General features: G+C 39.4%; 1 protein-coding gene and 1 pseudogene across 2 annotated transcripts in view; one reads left to right on the top strand and one right to left on the bottom strand.

The window, feature by feature from the left end:
• PLS1 (plastin 1) overlaps nt 1-25269 on the top strand; it is a 110472-nt gene that overhangs the window by 45722 nt on the left and 39481 nt on the right. For both annotated transcript variants that reach the window (XM_064586841.1, XM_064586846.1), the window contains exons 2-4: nt 18988-19091; nt 23349-23512; nt 25108-25237. In XM_064586841.1, coding sequence (XP_064442911.1) covers nt 19022-19091; nt 23349-23512; nt 25108-25237 — 364 coding nt within the window. In that variant the 5' untranslated portion in view covers nt 18988-19021. The remainder of the gene's footprint in view (nt 1-18987; nt 19092-23348; nt 23513-25107; nt 25238-25269) is intronic.
• Nucleotides 16987-17083, bottom strand: LOC123834990 (U6 spliceosomal RNA; annotated as a pseudogene).

The raw sequence follows: 25269 nt of genomic DNA, 5'->3' as shown, positions 1-25269 counted from the left end.
GAGCCACCCAGGCGCCCAAATCTGTTACCTTTTATATCTCAACATAGTGTTGAATCCTGAGTAGTCATAAACTATTTACTTCATTTGATTGAATTGAGAGTCACTTTATGTTATTCTTTCTACACGTATTTCCAGTGTCCAAGGAAGCCTAGAACATCCATGTCTCCTACATGCAAATGACTAAAGGTTTGATTACAGTCAGCTGGAGGGGTGCCTGGCTGGCTCTGTTGGAAGAACATGGGACTCTTGATCTTGGGGGTCATGAGTTTGAGCCCCATGTTGGGCATAGAGATTACTTTTATTAAAAAATAAATAATAAAGAAAAAATAAAGCTTTAAAAAATTAAAATTAGCTGGGAGAATTTTATAGAAAAGGAAAGATAAAATGAGTATAATTACATGCATGGCATGTCAGGAATAGGATATAATACAAGGCCAGAAAAATCAAAGACCTGGCAGTATTTCGTTCAAGAGGATGTTAGCAACAGTGGGCAGATGACTCTAATTCACTTTTCTGAGGCTAAGGGAGAAAAACTATACTGAGCAGATGACTCCCCTGAGCTTACACTTGGTAGGATTTTAATGATTTTCTACACGTGCATTCAAATAACAAATTTTTATTGAGTTCCACCTATGGGTAAGTCCAATGTGTTGGATACTCAGTATTCAGAAATGATCTGAGAAAAGGTGTTTCTTACATCCCCAAATGTGTAGTCCTTGATGGAGGACAGAAGATACAGTGTGCACACTGGCATTCACCAGAGTGTTGATTGACTTTCTTTGGCATTGCTGAGGGATGTAGCTGCTTGGTCTGAGGGGGTTGAGGAAGACTCCATAGGGAAATGGTATTTACCTGGACCAGGAATTCTAGGAAAAGGGCATGTGCAGAGGGTTGGTATTAAGGAGGAAGTAACATGTACAGGATCTGTTGGTGTGCTCAGTATGACTAGAGCATGTGGTTCGGGCAGGAGTGGTACCTCATGATAAAGGGGCATTCCGTTAGATACCAGCTTGGATTTATTCTAGTAGAACATAAAGTTTATCTCCTCCAGTTTTCAAAATTATTTATTTATTTATTTATTTATTTATTTATTTAAGATTTTATTTATTTGACACAAAGACAGCGAGAGAGGGAACACAAGCAGGGGGAGTGGGAGAGGGAGAAGCAGGCTTCCCGCGGAGCAGGGAGCCCGATGTGGGGCTCGATCCCAGGACCCTGGGATCATGATCTGAGCCGAAGGCAGACGCTTAACGACTGAGCCACCCAGGTGCCCCTCTGCTGTTCATTTTTAAAATACTTTTAAATGTATTTTTTTAAAAAATTATGTCCTGGGGTGCCTGGGTGGCTTTGTCAGCGTTTGCCTTTGGCTCAGGTCATGATCCCAGGGTACTGGGATCGAGTCCTGCATCAGGGTCCCTGCTCAGTGGGGAGTCTACTTCTCCCTTTGCCCCTCCTTTCCGCTTACTCTCTCTCAAATAAATAAATCTTTAAAAATAAATAAATAAAAAGTAAAACTGTCCTGTTTTTTACTTATAAATGAATTCCTTATCTCTGAATATTTCAGGCATACTTATTTTAAAGTTTCTTTCATGATTTCCAGTTTGGAAGTTTTTACTGTCTTCCATCATGTGATGGGTTCTTATATGATTTGTAATGTTTGTCTGTGAGGACATTTTGTTTTCTTCAGGACATTTTGTTTTCTTTAGTGGAGTTCAATGTATGCTCCAGGTGGTGGAGTTGTGTCTATGGGGCGGTTTTGCTTCTGCCTGCCAGATCCATATGGTTTCATTGGTTTCTTAGGTTCCTGCAGTAAGGTAATGTAAAATTCAGATCTCACACTCATGCGGGGCAGATTTGGGGTTCTGATTTCTCATGGGTACCTTTTTTCTATGTAGAGTCTATGTTGAGCATCCGTCTTTACAGAGAGGATGGTCCCTTCCCAGTTTCCACCTGTATGTTCACTTCCAGGTTTCTGCTCTGTTCACAGCCTGAGGTTTCAACTCCTGTCCCTTGAGATGTGAATGTGGACCTGCTCTTACTTGATTTCCCACTTCATTTTTGGTACCAGGAGATTTCTTTTGCTTGCTTAGGCTTAGATACATATTGAAAACATTTAAAGATTTATATTTTATCCAACTTTTTTTTTTTTTTTTTTTTTTTTAGAGGGAAAGGGTGGGGGAGAGGCGGAGGGAGAGGAAGAAAGGGAATCTTAAGTAGGCTCCATGCCCAGCACAGAGCCCAATGCAGGGCTCAGTTTCACAACCCTGAGATCATGACCTGAGCTGAATTCAAGAGTCAGACACTTGACCAACTGAGCCACCCAGGTGCCCCTTATCCAACATTTCTATGTGTTTGAAACAGGTGGAGGAATTTACCTATTGCCTCTATCATCTTGGCTAACAACTCCTTGTGCAGATATATACTTTAAACAAAGTTGGAAATATATTACACATGTTATCCCCTTTATTTTAACCTGATAATATATTGTGAGTTTGTCCTCATATTCTTTGAGAAGATTACTTTTAATGACTACCTGACTTTTGTAAGAGTGTACTGTATTTTATTAAGCAAATCCTCTATTTTTGGAAATTTAGGTTTTGTTTTTCCATTATTATAAGTAATGATGAAATGAACATCTTTATACTAATCTCTCTCCACTGATTTCAGCTTGTTTCTGTAGAATAATTCCTACAAGTGGAATTCCTTCATCAACATTTTTGAGACTTTGAGACTAAATTATCCTGCAGAAAATTTGTTTCAATTTGCACCCAGTACAGTGGGTTTGTATATTTCCTGGAACTATTGCTCCAACTGGTTCTTATCCTTTAAAAGGATGGATGCTAATTTTCTGGGCAAAAAAAAAAAATGGTATTTCATTATTATTTTAATTTCCACTTGGTTTAGTGGCTGTTTTATTTTTATTTTTTTAAAGATTTATTTATCTATTTTAGAGAGAGAGCATGAGCGGGAAGGGCAGAGGAAGAGGGAGATAGAATCTCAAGCAGACACTGCACTGAGCATGGAGCCTGATGCGGGGCTCCATCTCAAGACCCTGAACTCAGGACCTGAGCCAAAACCAAGAGGCAGAGGCTTAACGGACTGTGCCACCCAGGCGCCCCTAGTGGCCATTTTAAAAGGATGTTTTCAGTAGGTCAGTGATTTTTCAGTCTAGAAAATTTTCTTAGTCATATGGGGCCAGAGTGGCTACCAACTTGTCCTTTTTTGTTATTTGCTATTCCCCTACTGTCTTCTAAGGAAGTTGGATCCTTAGGTGGAAAGTGTGTTTGGTGACAGGGCAGTGGGTGAAAGAGTGTTAACTGCAGAAGGTGAGCAAAGAGTTGAATTGCTCAACATAAGAAAAGTGGTTGGGGTGGAGGTTAAGGAAAGAAATACCCTGGAGAACAGGAGGCTGAAACCTAAAGAGGGTGGTCTGGGAATTGTGGCAGGGAGGAGGCACTATCCCAGAGAGGAGTTTGGGGGAAAGACGGGGGTAATTAAAGGAAAATGTGCTGAATTTTGTCCAGTGGTGGGCAATGTAAATTTTCTTCTCCACCTCTCCACAAAATCTTAAGTAAAATATTTTTCATTAAATGCATTGCTAGGTTGGCTCTGTCTGAGGGTATGGGTTGAAGCTGATGGGCACAGAGTAAGAGCCAAGTACTGGATGGGAAGAGTCAGGGAGAACAGAACCTGCTGAAGTAGCCCTCACAAGACACCAGAGTGCTGGGCTAAGGTAGTGACAAGTGAAGACGGAGAGGAGGGGGTATTCCAGAATTTGGAGGTAGGATTTGGTGGTAAGTTACGGTTTTTTTGTAGGGAGAGGGGAATGGAGTCAAGATGACTTTGAGGCTTACGGTTTGGGAGACTGCATACATAGGAGATGTCTCCGATGACTGGGACCGACTTTGAGAAGAAAGTTCACTCTTTCCAGGCTTATAATTGGGGGTGTGGATGCTAGTGCTTTTGAATGGATGACGTGGGCCCAGAAGGTGGTGGTGTCAGAAAGTGTCTTCCCCATTTTTCCTGTTCTCCTATAAGCTCTGGAGTCCTGGTATAGCTCAGAGAATGGAGAGGGATTTATCTAACAACTAGTGTTGGTCTTCTCAAGTGATCATATTGAGTAGGCCTTTGAGCTAACTTTGATTTAATTCAGGAAAATAAGGATTATAATTTGAGAGTTGTAGAAAATTTTATAGCTTTACAATTTATTATTCAGATTTTCTGTATCCTTGTTTGCTTTTGACTCATTAAACTATCAGCAGTTAACATCTCCTACAGTAGTTGTGCTCTTGTTAATTTCTTCCTTTGTTTCTAAAGCTATACAACCCGGGGCATATAAACATTAATGCCAGTGTGTCTTAATTTTAACTGTATTTGTCTTTAGTGGTGTTTACTCTGAGTCCTTTTTTGATGTAAATACTCTTACCCAGCATTGTCAAAGATTTGTTCTAGAACTCTGAGCACAGCATTTTACTCCTGTCTAGATGCCCGGTCTGTCATCTCTGGAGAAGTGTGGACTGATTTTATAAATGTGATAAATCTTTAAACTTCACTGGGTCTCAGTTTCTTTGTTGGGAGACCTATGTCTAATAAGGGGTTAAAGAGGTAAAATGGATGCTTGGAAAGTATAAAATACTTGATAAATATAAAGTGCTATTTAATTTTTCTAATGCCAAGAGTCTGGTGTGAGGGAATTTCCAGAGCTGGTGGTGGGCACTGCCTCCTTCCATTCTCCACAGCAAGAGGTGCAGATACCTCATAGTGCTTGGGCAGATGTCTAGTTGCACTGTGGAGGTGTCCCTCTCCTGTGAGTAGGAACGTCTCTGACCTGTTATGTTTGGCTAGTAGAATCCTTCTGTGGTAGCATGCAGGCTATTAACAAGTCTATGGTTTTATCATTCTTTTAACTATTGTACTCTTTAAGAAAACTGTGGTGATAGTGGTGATTCTTTGTAATATGGCGTCCTTTGCATTTGTTGGAAAATATAATTTTTTGGTACTAATGATTTTTATCCATAATTGATAGAAATTTAGGATTTTATGGGTCATTGAAAACACACACACATATATATGATAATTCCTTCTTCCTTTGTCAGTTAATAAAGAGGGTCAGAGTTGATTTCTACAGGTTGTAAAATAAAGTGCCTCAGGGTTTCAACTCCTAAAAACACTGTTTTAATTTATGTACAAAGTGAGACATTTCAAATTTAAACCAATGTGTGCTTTGGAGGTTAAAGTTCAAACCCTGACCAGGAAACACCCTGGATAGGACTCCTCTGCTCACTTGGACACAAGTTGGACAAGAATGTCTGTATTGCTGTGAATCATATACATGAAAGTTCTTGGGTGGAAATGGGGGGAAAGGATTATAAACTAGGAAGTAATGCCCAGATTATTCCAGAGCCCCTGGAAGTGACTCACCGCTTCCTGTTCTCTGACAGCTCTTTGGTGTTTGTGTTGAGGCATTTATTCTGAATGAAATATGTGGCAATATAGATAGTTACAGTCTGGGAAGTTACCTCTCTAATGTATAATTTCCAGTGACTAAATAATACATAGAAAATAGGAGCAAGGTACTTTTGTAGAGACAGAAAAAAAGGTAATGTAAAAGAATTCATATAGTTCTCACAAAGCTCATTGAAATCCTTCCATTCATTCTCTGAGTTTCTAGTAAGACAGATCACACATAGATAAATTAAAACGGCGTTTTCAGGAGTTGAAACTCTGAGGCACTTTATTTTACAACCTGCAAAAAGCAACTCTGACCCTCTTTATTAACTGATCTGTCTCTGACCCTCTTTATTAACTATCCGCACTTCACCCTAACTGTATGCTGGAAAGCCAGGTTCTAGGGCAGCTTCTAATAGGCAATCGTCACAGGGTGTATAATTTGAGATAGAGGAGTGGAAGGGGATGTATGGAGACCACCACTATGAAGTATAATTAAGGGTCTGGACTTGGAAAACTCCCTGGGCATGGATCCCAGCTCTGCCACTTATTGTGAAGCCTTGGGCCTCAATTTCTTTGTTGTAAAATGAGAATTGTAGTATTACCAGCCTCAGGGAGTTTCTGTGTAGATTGAGACAATATATGTACTACTTAGAACAGTGCTTGGCCTGTGGTGAGCACCCATGAATGTTTATTACTGTCAGAGAGGTAAGCGAAGTCTCCCTTGCCTTTTGGACTGCTGTTGTGTATGAGTGCTGTGTTTTGTGATTTCTTTGGATGGAGAGTTTGGAGGTGATTTTATGAGTCCTGTTTCTATGACCTTCAGGTGTTCTTAACTGGGTGGGATGAGTTCAGTTGAGGACAAAACTATTAATGGCATGCTTGCATTTGCTTGGGAGTCAATTTAAGCCTTGGTTTTGCTTCATGCAAACATAGAGAAGGCAGAAGGCAAATGAACCTAGGACAAAGAGATTCTCTATAGCTGTCGGTCTTCTTGGTATCCCCTGAACCACAGGGTTGGGTATGTGGCCTGAGTTCTGCCAATCAGACTAACATCCTGGGGATTAGACTGTCATCCACAGCTGGTGGTGGTTGAAGCATCTGGAGACAGAGCTCTAAAAGCTCTAGAAGTTTCCACTGTGAAGCTCCTTGGAACTGCCTGGCGCCTGTCCTTCCAGAGCCTGCTTGTTCAGTCCTCCCTGACTCTTTGAGCCAGCGTGTTCCAGTGTGTTCCTTTTTTGGCAAATTTTGCCAGAATCAGTTTTGGTTGCTTACAATGAAAATACCTTAATGGGCACAAATACCAAGTAGGCAGATTAAATGTGTCCATTGTCAGTATGTAAGGGGATACAGATGAAGCTACGAGTCTTGGAAATCACAGAAAATTCCTTTTTAGAGAGTATGGCTTACAGTGAGATCACTTGTTTTCTGAGGTGCATAAGGAGTGAATTGTTGACCTATTTGAATGGAAAAAGGAAGAGTCTTTAGGCTGGCCAGGATCGGCCTGCTCCAAATAGAAGGTATAGCAGGCAGGCATCTTTGGAGATGGCAGGGGTTATTTTTCATGTCAGAAGTTGAACTTACCAGTAGGCAAAAACACAAACTCGTTTTATTTAAAGAAGATATTCTTCATTGTGCTTTATGTGTGCCAGTAACTAAAAATTTGTATTATAGCCTCAACATTAGGGCTGATTTTAAAAAAAGAAAGACATTTGCAATAAACTGGAGAACTATAATGCTCTTTTGTGGAAGGATTTAGAAACAATTACTAAAGATATTAAAGTTATTTTTTAAAAAAGGCTTTCAGAGGAGTGACATCTTTTGAATAAGATCACTCATCATTATTGTCACCAAGAGGTTAAAAGTGGAGTTTTTGAGTATTTATGTTGTATTGCATCATCTTATCACCATGATATTTTTAATTACAGAAGAAATACAAGATATTCCATTGCTCTCAAAAAACTTAAAAATTAGATAAGGTACTGTTTGTTATTCAATACAGATACTTAGAAAACAACTCCATTTTGTCAGAGTGAGTACTCTCTGGGGAGATCACTAAGAATTTTCTCCCTTAGCTGGGATTTGCATCTTTCTCTGACTATTCATTTTTCAAGGCCCAGCTCAAATAGTACCTCCTCTGTAAAGTCTTCTTGGAAGACTGGAAGCAGGCAGAAGATTCTTCCTTTCCTACTGATTTCATTCTAGCTTGCATTATAGTTCTGGAGGCGGCATCCTAGTTCATTTTGAGGGCTGACTCTTCGGTAGGGGCTCTGTCAGGGGCCATGTTGGGAAGGGGACCCAGAGGCAACTCAAGGCCCTGTGGGAAAGAGCTGGAATTAGTGAATTTCATTTGCAGTGGGTGAGGGAGTCTCATGTGTTTGCCATTGCTGTAATCTGTGGTTTATTGACTCCCTTACTAGATTGTAAATTCTTTTAGAGCTGATTCTGTGTGTTAGTCACCATTAGATTGCCTCCAAAGCTTGGAACAACACCTAGCACCTTAGATGTTCTCAGTAAATATATGCTGAGACAAAATGAGGCCAATGAGGAGATTCATGGTGGAATTTGACCTCCATTTGGAGGGCATGTGAAAAATTGGATGTGGGAGAATAGAGTTTCTCAGGACAGGAAATGACATGAAGGAAAGTTAAGGGACAATCAGGAAGAAGCCTTGGGAGAAAGAGGTCTTTCTAAGGGCAGAGTGGGAAAGAAGAATTGTTAACAGGGAAGGATTAGAGTCTAGACCAATAGGTTTATAGCTAAAAATTACTGAGGCTATAATCTGATAAAGGAAATTGAAGTCTAGTTTAAAGGAATAACAACCAAAAAAAAAAAAAGAAAATTTTGTTATGGAATACATTATCTTTTGGAATGTTTTCTTCCGCTAGAATTTAAAAATAGAGAATAATTAAGCAGCTTGTATAATTTTGAATAGCAATATAGTGACATCTCATGGAATTACTATAAACTGGGAAGCCAAAACAATAATAAAAGCAGCAAATAGATTTGATAAACCTGTTGTTTCTAATATTCCTACTTAAAGTTTATTTCAGGCCAATTTCTTTGAGAAGCCATAACTATATCAGATATCTAATCATGTATAAAGATGCTATTAAAGACTAGATGGAGGGGTGCCTGGCTGGGGCAGTCAGAAGAGCATGCGACTTGATCTCATGAGTTTGAGCCCCATACTGCATGTAGAGATTACTTAAAAATAACTAAATAAATAAATAAACTAAAAAAAAAGAGAGACTAGATAGGGAGTTTTGTTTTTTCAGCCTCATTCATTCCTGAATTCCTGTCTGCCATACATCTTTCTTATTCCCTTTGTACTTCGGAAGCACATTATTGTTCCACACAGCAAATTATTGAGGGTCCCATGGAGGTCTAGGTCAAGCCCCCCTTTGAAAATTGAACTAACTTATAGGAACTTTGATACTTGGGGAGACCTGCTTTTGGTGAGCTACTGGATAAAGTTACAAACATCTTGGGTGTTTGTTATTTTTACTATCATGTGTTAGGTAAAATTTTTTTTTTCCCCTCTATCTGCAATGCGTTAGTAATTTCCTGATTTTAACGATTTGTTGGCTCTGAATATTTCTTATTGCAGATAGATTGCCTGCTCTGCCTCACAACAGAAAGACCTGCCATTCCTCATAATATATTACTACTCAGTTTGCCATTTAACAAGAAATGAGTTAGGAGAAATGGGAAGGATCTTTCTGGCTAATAGAGAAGGGAAAAAAGGTACAAAGAAGCTATAAGTCTAGAGGCCTTTAGGCTATGAATATAGTCTTCAGTGCTGTGGGAGCAACCATAAACTGACTTCTATGCTTCACTGATGCACTGAATTTCTGGGATTAGGTGTGGTGGTGGTATTAAAATACCAATTATGGCAAAAATCAATGATACTATAATAGCACTGTATGGTGACAGATGGTAGCTACTCTTGTGGTGAGCACAGCATAACATATAGAGATGTTGAGTCATGATGTTGTACATCTGAAACTAATGTAACATTGTGTGTCAACCATACTCAAAAAAAACAAAAAAAACAAACTAAAAATGGGGGCCTGTGTGGCCCAGTCGGTTAAGCATCTGACTCTAGATTTCAGCTCAGGTCATGATGTCAGGGTCGTGAGATTGAGCCCCTTGTTGGGATCCGTGCTGGGTGTGGAGACTGCTTAAGATTCTCTCCCTCTCTACCCTGCCCCCAAAAAACCTGAAAAATTATGACAAAAATAATGCTTCTTATTTAGATGTAAACTTAGAAAATATAATTATGATTAATTTTCTTTCCTAATTCAGAATGTTCAAATATTTTCTGTCATTTGAGGAACTGACCCCCGTCCTTTTATTTTATTTTTGTAAACTATGTCTGTATATCAGTTTGGACTCTTTGTTGCAAGCAACAGAAACCCAGTTTAACTGGCTTTAAAAAAATTTGTTTCAAGTAACTAAAGTGTCAAGGTTTTAGCACAGTGGGATTTTGCATTTAACCCTGCCGGGTCACGTTTTCTCTTCATCCACTGGCTCTCCTTTCTACTGTGTTGGTTTTGGCTTCATTCTTAGCGCCCAGGTCCTCCCCTCCTGGAGGCAAGATGCATGCAGCTGCTCTGGCTCTACTTCTTCATGAAAAACTGATCCAGGGGAGTTTGTGGGACTCTTATTACAGGAAGTTCCACAAAAGCTTTCTTATGTCTCACTGGCTCCAACTGGTTTATATGCCTGTCCCTAAACCAAATCCCTTTGGCCAGAGAATGTGATGTGCTGATTGGCTTGGACCTAGAGCTTCACTCAAATGTTATGCATGGATTATATGGAATGAGTGGAACCCCAAAACGAAAATTGGTGCGGTTACCAGAAGAAGGGAAGTAGTTACTGGAGAAGAAACATGTTCAGGAAATGATACTTGAAGTATTGATGATATTAAAACATTATAGCATAGCAACTTTGGTAACATTGCTGTGTTGAATTTTCTCAGAGAGCCAGAGAAGTCCTAAAGTGGGGGCGTGGGAGTGAGAGAGAGTAGAGGGGATATAAATAATAAGTGAGAAGGAAAAGATCCTGGGATAATAGGCAGATCCACTTACCTGAGCTAGGAATCTGTGATTAGTGGTCTTCTGACCTGCTGGCTCCTCTTCTCTCAGAGGAGCTGTCACTTGGAAATATCCCTTACTGGGATCAGGGATGTGGTGAGTGGTGCATAAGTGAGGTTGGGTTTTGACATGTTAAGAGATAAAATGTTCTCGTCTGGCCCTTAGAATGAGCTAATTTGATGGGAGTGTTTCTAGAGAAACATAGAGTGTTTCCAAGTTCCCTTGAAAGGCCAAGTGAAGTGATGTGGAATTAGAGAGGTGTAGAAGCAGAATTAATAGACCAGAGTTCTAGTCTGACACACATGGTGCTTTGTAAGAATTCAAATTGTATGCAAAATTTGAAAATAAAATTTCACATAAAAATATGGATTTCTGGGGCGCCTGGGTGGCTCAATTGGTTAAACGTCTGCCTTCAGCTCTCAGGTCGTGATCCCGGGGGCCTGGGAAATAGTCCTGCATCGGGCTCCCTGCTCAGTGGAGAGACTGCTTCTCCCTTTCTCTCTCCTTCTGCTTCTCCCCCTGCTTGTGCTTGCTCTCTCTCAAATAAATAAATAAAATCTTTTAAAAAAATATGGGTTTCTGGTTTCTCTTTAAAAATCAGAACATTTGGCAACCTTTGGCCTGATTCCTGTGGGCAACAGCCCACTGGAGCTCAGCAGTAGCTTCCCCTTTCAGAACCAGGCAGGCATCCTGGACACATCAGGAAAAGGGTAAAGGCTAGGGAGTCAGCTATAAGAGCCTCCTTCCTCCTCCCGGACTTCAGGGACCAGGAAAAATTTTCATGGGCTGCTGGGTAGAAGTGGTGCCGAGCTTGGGCCCATGGGGCATCATTGGTTAGCAGGTCCCAAGAAGAACTGATTCCCACTTGATAGACTGTAATTTCCTCCGCTTACAAGTTAGTTGTATTCACTTGATGTTGAATTTAGAGAGAGCTTGAGGCTTCAGGAAGATACTAGGGACTAAGTCTTCCCCTTTCTTTCACATCCCGAATGGTCCCAATCAGTCTTCTATGGATACTCTTGACCTAAACTTGGATCAGTAAACTCTACTTTGTATCTTTTATATATACATTTAATGCAATTTCCTATTTCTCAACTAAAAAATTACTAAGTGTGGCCATGCTGACAAAGGGGCAATGATTTTTTTTGCACTTTTTTTGCTTTATGTGTTGGGGTTTCCAGAGTTGGCACTGTTTGGAGTTATGGTCGATGCAGAGAAGTCTGGAGTAAGGCCTTGTGAGAAGAGACCAGGTTTTTTCCTACATGCTGATTAACCATTCAGTGAGCAACTCTAACTCTTCACAGCCATTCATTCAGTTGCACAAATCAAGTAACATTTGAACCTCTGTGCTTGGGTGACCAAATCCCATACACTAAGTAGTGAAGATCAGTTTTGGTGCCCACAGCTTCCATTTCAATAAGGTGTCTTTCCTTGAGAAAGTTATTCTAAGTCCTTCTATATAATCTTTTTTTTTTTTTTTTTTTTTTTTTTGTCTGAATCCATTTCTGAATTCAAAATACTTGTTGACTCACCACATGCTTTTACACTGGTATTCTGGTGTGGGTCAAGCTCCCCTCTGACTTCACTTTGCAGAAGGATGTTCAGGAGAAATCTGAGTTATGTTGTCCCCATTTAATAGTTGCTTTGTCCAAAGAGGGGTCAGTCTGGTATGTAGAGTAGGAGTCTAACATTTAACAAAGTCAGTGGTCTCCCAGTTCATATTTATATTAGGGAATCTGTAGACAGTCCAATTAACTAGAGAAAATCTGATAAAGTAACAGGCTGATATGGAATGTGAATGTTTGCTTTTTGGAAAATGAGTGATGCCACTCCCTATTGTGAAATATGGTTGAGAAAAGAGATTGCTGAAAATACAGAAAAATGAAAGTTTTCTCTAGGTTTCCTTTAAACTAAAAAGAAAACCCTTTAATTAATTCATATTTCTTAGCTGTTTATTTTTTCACATAGTGATTTATTCCAGTGACCTTGTGTTCTTTAAGCTTGTAATTGGGAGCTAAAAATAGGACATAACGGGAAAAGAGGAGAGTTGTGGTGGTAGATAAGAGAATAGTTTATGAAGAAGGGGAGGAGGATAGAGGATACCATAAAGTCGCCACTCCCAGAGATACTGCGGTGCTCTGGAACCTCTGATCCTAGGCAGTTCTCCAGAGAAACACTATCAAGGCTTTTCCCATAAAAGTCAGATATGAAAGAAATATCACATTTATTTTTTTTTTTTAAGATTTTATTTATTTATTTGACAGAGACACAGCGAGAGAGGGAACACGGCAGGGGGAGTGAGAGAGGGAGAAGCAGACTCCCCACCGAGCAGGGAGCCTGATGCGGGACTCGATCCAGGGACTCCGGGATGCATACCCGAGCCAAAGGCAGCCGCCCAACGAACTGAGCCACCCAGGCGCCCCTGTATGAGGTCTTAAACAGACCACAGGCTTGGAGGAAGCTCTTCTGTCCTTGGCCATTAGTCCTCAGGTTGACCTGGGAAGCACCCATTGCTTACCCTGTGTATCCCTTTGGCAGAGATTCTGCTGCACCTTGTCTGTCCCTCTCTTTGCCACCCTTATGGCTGCAGTCTTCCTTGATGGCATCCCAGACTTTCCTCCTTCTGCACCGGGGTAATTTCTCCGTCTCTCTGTCTTCCTCATCTAGTGGCTTCTCAGAGATGGCCTACTGCTCCTGCCCCATTCGCAGCACACCCAGCGTAAGTAAACCCTAAGGAAGTTTGTACTTCAACCCAAGGACTCAAGGAACCACAGATTCCAGGCTGGTTTTGCTTTCTGTGCTGCCAGCATTCCTAAAACAAGAGGTAGTTATTACTTTAGTTGAGGAGTGGGACCGGGGAGGGGGGAAGGTGGAAAATAAACACAATTTGATATTTCAATAAATTATTCTGCCACAATAATATTAACTATTTGATTGTTCAACATCGAAGTACTTAAAAAAATTTTTCCCCATATCCTGAGGGGCTTTGGGAAGTTTTGTCCTGTTCAAAACATATTCTTGTGTTAGCTCTATTATTTTATTTACTTATTATTTTTTACTGTCTGAGTTTAAAAGTTAAACAGTTGTATTATAAAATATTTAAAACAAAAAATACTGAAAAGTACAGGAACAATTTAACCAATATCCATATACTTAATGCTCAGATTGAACAGATGTTAAAAATTTTGCCATAGGGGTGCCTGGGTGGCTCAGTTGGTTAAGCGACTGCCTTCGGCCCAGAGTCCTGGGATTGAGTCCCGCATTGGGCTCCCAGCTCAGCGGGGGGCCTGCTTCTCCTTCTGACCCTCTCCCCTCTCATGCTGTTTCTCTCTCTCTCTCAAATAAATAAAATCTTAAAAAAAAAAATTGCCATAATTGCTTCAAATTTCTCTTAAAAAATGTAATAGATTGAGCTTCAGCCCCCAGCTGTGCCCCTTGCCTCCCTCTCCATAGGACAACCAATATTCTGAATTTGTATGTCATTCCTGTATGTTTTTAAGTTTTAGCACCTATGTTTGGCAACATACACAAGAAATACAACATATACAATATTTTGTGTTTTTAGAACTTAACAATAATTGGTACATATACTCTATGTATCCTCTAGTACTTTGCTTTTTCCAGTTACTGTGTTTTTAAGAAACAGATGTGGTTCATTTATTTAATGATGTATATTCTATTGATTAAATAATAATGTATTCATCCGTTATTCTAAAGAAAACACCGCATTTGCTTTAAAATATAAATTTGCCCTACAGGCTACCTGGGTTGTGCAGTCAGTTAAGCATGGGACTCTCGGTTTTGGCTCAGGTTGTGATCTCAGGGTCGTGAGATCGAGGCCCCTGTCAGGCTCTGTACTCAGTGTGGAGTCTGTTTAAGACTGTTTCTCCCTCTCCCCCTCCCTCTCTGCACGCACATGGACACTCTCTATCTGAATAAATAAGTATATCTTTAAAAAAATAAAATATAAATATGCCCTTAAAATATAAATTTGTTGAGCACTGTAAGGATTTATCAATCACTCATACTTTTCTTTAAAACTACCTGTGATGCTTGCAGCCAGAGAATAGGGATGTTAATTAACTACACGTAGAATTTAAGAGCTTGGAGGCACTAAAACAGATTTGATTTTGAATCCCTTATTTTGTCTGCCTTCCTTAGGCAGGTAATCTCTGCAGCCCTCTAATTTACATTTAAGAGAGGATGCTTGTTCCATCAGTAGAACAGATAAATACATAGTAAGCTTGTGGGTGAGGAGGTTAGCATTGTTCCGGGCCCATTGAAAGCCCTCAGTAAATATTTGCCATTATTTTTTATATTACTAGAGAAGGGGGAAGTAAAGGAAGAAGGGAATTTTGGAGGATAGACTAGACTAGCTAGGGGACGGCTGCCTCAGTGGGTCAGTGGCTACCTCAAGAACTCAGAATATCAGGTGACCAGGGCTAGGGCCACAGTGGGAGGAAAGAAAACAGAATAGCTAAGAAGCCAAAGGTGCCCATGTAAACAGCTTTGGTCCCTCACATTTGGAAGCTTTACAGTTGATTGAAAGGCATCAGAAGCTGGTTGGTCTCAGGGTTGTTCCTAGTGCCTTTTCTCTGAAACTGTTCTAGATCCTGGAGTTTTAGATCCTGTAAATCGTAAATGGCTGCTTAGACTAATTCTGGTAAAGCTTTTAAAGGTTCAGGAAGGTTAGAAATTTGAGGAAGGATAAAAGATCAGATCAAATTTCATCTAAATTGAGTTCATCCTTAGAATATACTTAAGTTTCTAAATGTCTAATCCTTCTAAAGGATCCTTCTAAAGGATACCCTTGAGGATTAGGGGAGGGGATAAAAAAGGCTTTAATTGGTAAAAGAAAGTTTTTTAAATTATATGGACTAAAAAAAAGCAGAGGAGGAAAGCAGTGTTGGAATTACTGAAGAAATACATGGTACACGTCAAAATCTATGGGAAGGTATATCTGTCTACAGAATTCAACATAATCTGCCCCATTGGTGGGTCTCTGGTCTGATCCTGGCTGCCCTCTAGGCTGCATTTTTCAGGACTGACTTTGAAAAACTATGCTGTTCTGAGCCGTCTCAGGCATCCAGGTAGGAATGCTTCAATGCCAGGTGTTGGATACTGGTTAAGTGATGGGTTCTTCATTTCTAAAATTACAAAGTGAATTCTAATAACTGCATTCTACAGTGTTTCAGGGCTGCCAAGTTATGTGCTTGATAAATATGAGTTGATCTAGCTAGAATTCCCCCCCCCAAAAAAACTTTACAAAGAATTTTACAGAGGCAGATGTCTTTTAAAATGTATATATTGGGGCACCTGGGTGGCCCAGTCCATTAAGTGTCTGCCTTCAGCTCAGGTCATGATCCCAGGGTCCTGGGATAGTGCCCCGTGTCAGGCTCCCTACTCGGCAGGGAGTCAGCTTCTCCCCTTTCCCTCTGCCCTGCTTGTGCTCTCACTCCCTCTCTCTGTCTCAAATAAATAAAATCTGTTTTAAAAAAATAAATTTTCGGGCGCCTGGGTGGCTCAGTTGGTTAAGTGACTGCCTTCAGCTCAGGTCATGATCCCAGGGTCCTGGGATCGAGTCCTGCATCGGGCTCCCTGCTCTGCGGGGAGCCTGCTTCTCCCTCTCCCACTCCCCCTGCTTGTGTTCCCTCTCTCGCTGTGTCTCTCTCTGTCAAATAAATAAATAAAATCTTAAAAAATATATATATATTTTCAAAGTAATCTCTACTTGAATCCACAACCCTGAAATAAAGGGTTGCATGCTGTATGGACCGAGCCACCCAGGTGCCCCATTTAATTAACTATTTTAATCATAGTATTTGCTTTGTAAGGAAATAGGTGCTCTTATTTGAAATTGTAACATATAGATACTGTGCATATCAATCTTAGCATTATCAGTATTCAATAATGTGTGCCTTCAGACTACTAGTATTTATTTTATTTTTTCCAATGTTTTATCACAATTGCTTGTCTTGTTTTCAGTTATTTTGGTTTTGGCAGGCTTATAGTCTACAAAAATGAATGGAAACATGTATAAGGAAAAGTAGGCCCCTTTCCCACTCTGCAGCCAATCTCCCATTTCCCCTAGAGTGTCAGTCACTGTTACCTTTTTTTGGTATCCTTCTGGAAATGTTTTATAACCATATAACTGATATAGCTTCCTATCCCCCCACCGTATTTACTCTTCTGCACCTTGCTTTGTTCTTTTAAGAGTATATCTTTCTGGACGCCTAGATGGCTTGGTTGGTTGGGCGTCTGCCTTCGGTTCAGGTCATGATCTCAGGGTCCTGGGATAGAGCCCCGCATCGGGCTCCCTGCTCAGCAGGAAGCCTGCTTCTCCCTCTCCCTCTGCTGCTCCCTCTGCTTGTTCTCTCTCTCTCTGTCAAGTAAATAAATAAAATCTTTAAAAAAAAAAAGATTATATCTTTCTTTTAAAAAAAATATGGAATGCTTCATGAATCTGTGTGTTCCTTGTACAGTGGCCATACTAATTTTCTCTGTATGGTTCCAATTTTAGTGCTGGCGAAACAAGCACTTAAGAGTGTATCTTGAAGATAGCTCTTTATTTTTCTATTTCTTTCATTTAAATACCAAAGGACTTGAAGCAACTTTATTACTTAAAAAATAAAGCTTTAAAAATAAGAAACATATTGTATGGGTAATTGGTTTTTTAATAGTTTAACTGCTGGTTTTGTCTGTGGGAAAATAACAATAGTTTATATAGTTAACTAATCACATAAATTCAAATAAGCATGAGCAAAAAGAATAGAACCCCAGGTGTATTTACCCTTTCAAATATGAGGTCAACACAAGGACTATTAATTTGCAGCCTTTCTGTGGACTGCAGTTGGGCAAGTTGGATCATTGTGGTTTTGGGTTTTTTTTAAGGATTTTATTTATTTATTTGAGAGTGAAAGTGAGAGTGAGATCCCAGGATCACGACCTGAACCTAAGGCAGTTATTTAACCAATTGAGCCACCACCCAGGTGCAACCTTGGATCACTATTTTTAGAACTTGAGGCAAGCGGTAGAAACCATTTTGAATATGGGGAAGGATATGCAGGATGACCAAAACCACAGAGATTCAAAGCCAGCTGTGACAGAATTAGCATTTTGCAGAACTAGGGGATTATGCTTAAAAATTCTAAAAGATCTGTTTAATCTCTTTCAACACAAAATAAGTATGCCTATAGTTTAAACTATAGTGAAACATTCTAAAAGTGAGAATTCGATAAAATTTTATTATTTAATGCTAAGATGGAAGAAACTGCATCTGGAGAGTAAGATGAATTCCATTTACCCCTTTATCAGCTCTATTACTTGAGCTCTTAAGATTCTTTTTTTGAACAGAGTAGGATTAAATAGTGGGCAGTGGGGGGCGCCTGGGTGGCTCAGTCGTTAAGTGTCTGCTTTCGGCTCGGGTCATGATCTCAGGGTCCTGGGATCGAGCCCCGCGTGGGGCTCCCCGCTCAGCGGGGAGTCTGCTTCTCCCTCTCCCTCTTCCCCTGCTTGTGCTCTCTCTCAAATGAATAAATAAAAATCTAAAAAAAAAAAAAATAGTGGGCAGTGGTATATTTTTTAAAACCCAAAGATTTAGGGGCACCTGAGTGGCTTGGTCGGTTAAGCATCTGCCTTCGGCTCAGGTTATAATCCCAGGATCCTGGAATCGAGTCCCACATTGGGCTCCTTGCTCAGTGGGGAGTCTGCTTCTCCCTCTCCCTGCCACTCTGCCTACTTGTGCTCTCTATGTTGCTGTCAAATAAATAAATAAAATCTTTAAAAAACAAATTTAAAACCCCCCCCAAAACCCCAAAGGTTTAATTATACTTTGATTAGAACCAGGCCCCAGAATAACTGTAAGATTCAGAAATCTGTCATTTTGAAAAAACACCAAAAATTCCTAAGCAAGTTGGTATACAGATCACAAGTGACACATGAGCCATAACACTCTTCGAGGGCTTCACACAACTTAGTATGTTATCTTTAAATGATCAGTGAAAAATTTTAATGAATAAATTATATTTCAAAAATTATGTGCTGCTTTTTTGGACATTAGTCATGTCTTAAAATTTTACTTTCTGACCACTTCCTTTACATTTATAAATGCTACACTTCTCTCAAACTCGAAATGTTTATTTTACTGAAATAGTGGGGTGAAATGTAAATGAAAATTGTACAGGCTATTGAGAAACGTCTGTGCCCTGTAGAAGCACAAGGTGTAGAAGATAGGTGTGTCTTCCCTGTCCTGACTCTGTTATTGTCTGGCCCACCTAAGCTGGGAAGTGGTGTTCCCAGGGGGGTCTGTTCCTCTTTGTTCCTTGTCATCCAGACCTCTCAGGTGTTTTCTTCTAGATAGTGTACTGCCTGTGTACTCTGTATTGCTTAGATAAATGTTTCCAAAGGGCTAATGTTCTTTTTATAACTTTACTTTTTCTAGATATAAAGACCTGAAGGTAGTCTTTTCTCCAAAGATGGAAAAGAGTACCACTGTCATTTCACGGGAGGAACTGGAAGAGCTACAAGAAGCATTTAATAAAATAGGTATGCTCGAGAAAACCTAAATACGACATTGCTATTCTGCTCGATATCAGACTTCCAGGAATGGAACAATAACTTTTATTGGTTTTACTACCACCCATTTACCCCTAGCTTTATTCCCCCTCCTTCCCCTCCCCCCCGCCCCCATCTAGGTTTCACTGGATTCTTTCTTTCTTTCTGAAAGATAAACTAAGACTGGCTTAAATTTCTAGGAGAATTGGACTTTGAATTCTTTGATAATTTCTTTGCCAAGAGTAATGCAGGTTAATGAATGACAGTGTAACTGCATATGCTTAACATGATATCCTCATTACAGAGAGAAAATATAGAAACACTTCCTTGTTTATAAACTGAACTCCGGACTTCATGTGTTTGTCACTAACAATAACACTTTATTTCATGCAGAATATTTTAAAATCTGAATATTGTTTTTAAAGGCCATATGTCTTAATTTCCTTCTCCCTCATGCATAATTTTAAAAACTGTTGGGGTTGTTTTTAAAGGCTGCATATCCTATTTTTCTTCTTTCACTTTTTAAAGCTGAATGGTATTTTGTCTTTATGACATTATCATTTGACAGCTTTGTATTTTTCTTCCCAAAACATCCCCTCATACTCTGTTGGATTGCGATTCTTCTGTACTTTGTTCCTAGGAAACCTGTGGCAAACAGGAATATAAAGAATGTCTTTTGCTCTAGTCTGCGAAAGCATGCAAGTGAAAGGTGAGCACAGTGACAGGACACTGGGACGGTGACACCACCACCCCTGCCCCTCCCACAGTAGGCTCCTCTGGTACAGAAGAGCAGTCCATGAGAAACAGTCAGATGGTAGACCAGGGAGGTTATGTAATGATCACAGCTGGTCCCGTGCCTAGATTTCTCACAAACCTCGTGAATAATCACTAAAGTTCATGTAGATGAAATGTAGTGCAGAATGAATTTTAGAGACCGATGGGGGGGAAAAAAAAAAGATTTTTGTTTAAAAAAGAAAGCTCTCCAAAAAAAAAAAAAAAAAAAAGTAAAGCTGCTAGGAAGCTCATAACTTACAAATATTGCTGTGAAGTAAAGTGAGGTGTGCAAATCCCTGGGCCCTTCCACCTCTCCCTGCACAGCCATCCCCAGAGTAACTCAAACCTTCCAAATACAGTCTACAGGGTGGCTGAATTAGGCTCATAGTGAAGGCCTTAATTCTGATCTTTTCATTATTTTGAGGATGGTATGTTTGTCAGTAGAGCATTGCATGAATATGATACGATTTCTAGAAGATTATTATTAATAATAAATTTCATGGAGTATTGTATGCAGTGCCCAGAGTCTCTTCAAGACACAAATTGGGCAATTATTGGACTGGTCTGCTCATTTTGAGCATTGAAACAGAGGAAGTAATAAAAATGTTATCTCTGAGTTTGCTATTGCTCTTATTTTATAGTGCAGTTCGGTAGCTTGAACAGAAGTGCTACCTGTCTTAGTGAAATGTGAATGAATTAGTAATCCCTTTTCTTTGTGTAGCTTTACTCTTTATGACTCACGGACATATAATCCTGCAATATTTATTTAATGATATTTTGAATAAATAATTCATCGATGGAACAAATCTGACAGCCGGATAATTTGCTCTCTGTGAGGACAGTGCTAACACGAGCACAATACGTACTAGCTTTACTGACAAGATAAATTGCTACTTATGAACTCAGTTTTCTCTTTTCTAAGGGGCAGAGGGACATGCTCATCCAACCTTACTACATGAGATGTTTTTTTGGGTCTCAAGGGAGACATGGCAGGTTAGAATATTTGTCTTCTTTCTTTTTTATTTCTTTATAAATTTTGGTAAAATAGGCGTAACAAAACTTACCATTTTAATAACTTTTAAGTATACAGTTCAGTGGTGTTACGTATAGTCATGTTGTTATGCAACCATACCACTATCTCTAGAACTTTTTCATCTTCCCAAACCCATTAAATACCAACTCCTCATCTTTTATAACATTCTGTTTTATGTCTACATCACATTTTGTTTATCCATTCATCTGTCAAAGGACACCTAAGTTGTTTCTACCTTTTTGCTATTGTGAATAATGTTGCTGTGAACATGAGTGTACAAATATCTGTTCACATTTCTGCTTTCAGTTATTTTGTGTATATATTCAGAAGTGGTATTGCTGGATAATATGGTAGTTCTGTGTTTAATCTTTTGAGGAACCATCATGCTCTTTTCTGTGGTGGCTGCACATTTTACAGTCCCATCAGCAGTGCATGAGGGTTTCAATTTCTTCAAATCCTTGTCAACACTTGCTATTTTCTGTTAAAAAAATTTTTTTTTGTAATAGCCATCCTCATGAGTGTGAAGTGGTATCTCATTGTGGTTTTGATCCGCATTTCCCTAATGTTTTGTGATGTTGAGCATCTTTTCATATGTATATTGGACAGTTGGATAACTTCTTTGGAAAAGTGTCTCTTCATTTATGACTGTTCAGTGTCTATTTCTTCTGCCCACTTTTTAATCATAAGTTGTTTGTTTTTGATGTTGTTGAATTATAGGAAAGTCTTATTTCTTTTTAAACTCTAGTCTTTATGATAATTTAACCTAAGCCTTGATTTCCTCATCTTTAAAATTAGAATAATATTATCTACTACCTCAGGGTTGTTATAGGATTTCACTAGGTAAGTTCTTAACAACTCATGTGGCACAGAATATGTGCTTATTAAATGGTATCTGTTATTTCTTGTCACATCATACCCAAACCACAGAGGCCATAGGGATGGAGCTGGGATTTAAGCACACAGACCTATTCATCTTCAGACTCCAAGCTCCTAAGTATTTTTGTTAGTATAGCATGACGGTTAGCAGGTAAACAACTTTTCTCAATCTTGCATGTGAGGGTGGGGGAGATGGACAGAGGGAGAGGGAGAGAGAGCATCTTAAGCAAGCTCCACGCTCAGCGAAGAGCCAGATTCGGGGCTCAGTCTCATGACCTAGAGATTATGACCTGAGCCAGAATCAAGAGTCGGACACTTAACCAACTGAGCCACCCAGGTACCCCTCAATCTTGTTTATTTTTAAATACCCTCTGCCACGGTGCTGGTAAAGAAGTAAGCCAGCTAGTTTATTTGCCTATTTCAGAATTATAGGAAACAGTTCTGAACTTGTGATGTATTAAATAATGATATTTTGCTCTAAGTTCAAAGAAAATAATATTATTATTGCAATATCAAGGTTCCTAGCTGACTTTTGAGATTATAGCAATATTTTAGTTATTGGTAGATTCTAGTTGAGAAACTTTTAATTATTCTAAACAGTGTTAATTCTAAAACTTGTGTATGAGAGTTTAAAAGAAAAGTTTCTGTCTTTATCATTAATTGAGTTATAGTGAGGATGGCTCTTTCATCAAGAGGAAAAAGTGAAATAGAGGAAACAAAGCAACTATTAGCAGATGAGCCAAGAAAGCCTATATAACAAGGTGGATCCAGGCAACTAGCCAAACAATCCAAAGTTCTGTTGCCAACTCTGGGCAGGACTGTTTTGTGTTGCCTTTGTTCTGTGTCAAGAAGTGATATCTAATCTGCAGGGAAAACCTAGGGAAGGGCACCTCAGTGATAATGTGAAAATGCCTGGAAACCTATTTTCAGAAGTCCAAATACAGGCGTGAAATTATTTCTTGAACACTTAATGTCAAAATGACATCAAACATGATTCAGCCTACATAATGGTATCATAAATACATAATGAAGAAGCAATGAATTATTGACAAATGAAACAGAACTGCCACCAAGTGAAATGTATAACAGAATTACCTTATTGTATTTAGTACACAAATATGATGCACATATTTTATACAGAATGTGGAACCTGCAGATCCATTTTGTAAATTCTCTGAAGGAGTTAAAATCTGGGTGGGTATTCCCTCATGACCATTGCTGCTGTTTCTTCTCGCTATCTGAGACTTGTCCATGTTTAGTTCTTTGAAATTTAGTTGTGTGCTAAGCCTGGGTTTTTCATCTGTCAGAGCAGTGTTCATACTATGTACTTAAAATACACATGGAGTCCTATATCTGTGTGGATAAAGTCCATTTAAATATGAGTTTTTTGACAAAGTGTATAGACTGCCTTGTACAGTTCAGATACAGGAGAAGAGGTGACTGCAACTTGCGGAACAAACCTGAAAGGTTCTACCTGCCTGTGAATCTCCCACTAGGCCTTCTGGGTGCACACCTCTAATGAAGAGTGCGAATGATATTTGACAGCTCATAATTTATCTTTACAGATATTGACAACAGTGGGTATGTTAGTGACTATGAACTTCAGGACCTTTTTAAGGAAGCGAGCCTTCCTCTGCCTGGATACAAGGTGCGCGAGATTGTGGAGAAAATTATAGCAGTTACTGACAACAACAAAGATGGCAAAATCAGTTTTCAAGAGTTTGTGTCAGTAAGTAATCCCATCCTCTCCTGGTTACTGATCTTTTAGCTTTGAGCAGAATTTTAGTACTGTCATTGCTCTCTTTGGTTAAATCTGGCTGCAGAGACCAGAAAAAAGCACTGCTTTGTAATGATGGTGATGATGGTGATGAGGATGATGATGATGGTAACAACATAGTGTCTACAAATAATTCATAAAAGAAAGGGAAAAATCATTCTCAAATTGTTAGAAGTCAGGTTTTGACAGTAATAGCTCACGTGCTAGTAAAACTATAGAGTTGAGTTTGGTGCTTATTGACTATTCATATACAGAATGTTTTAATGTCTCAGTACTTGGTCTTGAGAAATGGAATATTTTTTGTGACTGACATAGCTAAGGTATGGAAGCTATACTTCTAGAAGCTGGTTATTTCCTTGTGATAAGTTATACCTTTAGTTTCAGCAAATGCCACCAGGTAGATGTTGGCGCTAGCTATGATAGCATTGTCATTACTAAAGTACCTCAAGGCTCAGGGAACTGAACAAGATGAAAAGTAATACATGACTCAACCAACAGAAGAAAAATAGCTTGTAGAACTGAATCTTGAATATCATGTATTTCAAACTCTTGGGCCAAGAGAGATGACTTGACCACATTGCCATTGCCGGCTGAGCACTTCTTCCTATGCCGCCACCAGGACTGTATGTGTCATATGGAAATAGGACTTGGTGGTGAGGCCGGAGAACCCAGGGACTCAGGGAATGTGTCCTGGGAGCTATGAAGACTGAGCTGAGATCCGAAGAAAGATGTTAAACAGATCTAAGGGGCTGAGTGGGGAAAATGAATGATGTGCGAGGCCGGGGACGTGACAGCCTGTGTGGAGGCTCTGTGTGGCTTTAGGGATGGTAGATACTCTCAAGCACTTGGAAAAAAGCTGAGTGTGGGTAGGGCGAGATGGTAAGGGAATGGAATGCAGCTAGGGAAGTAAGTTGGGGTCAGGTCATGCAGGATCTTGTAGGATTTTCATTTTTATCATAAGAGCAATAGGAAGCCAGTGATGTAGGAAGAAGAGAGTGTGAAGTGACATGATCAGATTCAGATTTTTTAAAATCTCACTCTGGCTGCTGCTTGGAGTACTGATTAAATTCAGTCTAGCCAATCATGAGAGTGATTGGGAGAGGGCATTTCTCCAAGCCTCTCTAATTTCCTACAGTATCTGACTTACTGATTTTAACTTCGCAATGTTCAGACAGGCAAATATCTTCATTAAAGCATTTAAAAATCTTTATCATGTAGTTAGTTATTCTTTAGTTTTCAAAAGACACAACAAAAGGCCGTGGCAAGCACAGGAGAATTTCAGTGTATTCAATTTAGTATTCAATTTAAGCTTAATTATAACAAAATTTCTTCTAGTGTTTGGGGTGCAGACGTTTATACATTTTGTGCTCTGGGTAAGATGATATGAGAGGTATCTGTGTACACAACCAATAAGGGTGAGAATACCTGATTGGGATTTATTTTGATGTCATTCCAAATAAATAAAGAAGTCTAAACAATTATCCTTCACACTGCAAGGTTTTTTGATTGTCTGATCAAGGCTCAATTTTACTTATATTCCATTCCAGCTGATGCAAGAGTTAAAAAGCAAAGACATCAGCAGGACATTCCGCAAAACAATTAACAAGAGAGAAGGAATTACTGCTATTGGAGGAACTTCATCCATTTCCAGTGAGGGCACACAGCATTCTTATGCAGGTAACCTGCCAATCTAAATTTGATCTTTCAGT

This window comes from Mirounga angustirostris, unplaced genomic scaffold (genome assembly GCF_029215605.1).
Source record: "Mirounga angustirostris isolate CCGP_5_RB_7025 unplaced genomic scaffold, mMirAng1.0.hap1 SCAF_1, whole genome shotgun sequence".
NCBI classification, from domain to species: domain Eukaryota; kingdom Metazoa; phylum Chordata; class Mammalia; order Carnivora; family Phocidae; genus Mirounga; species Mirounga angustirostris.
This window is presented reverse-complemented; position numbering and strand designations above follow the sequence as displayed.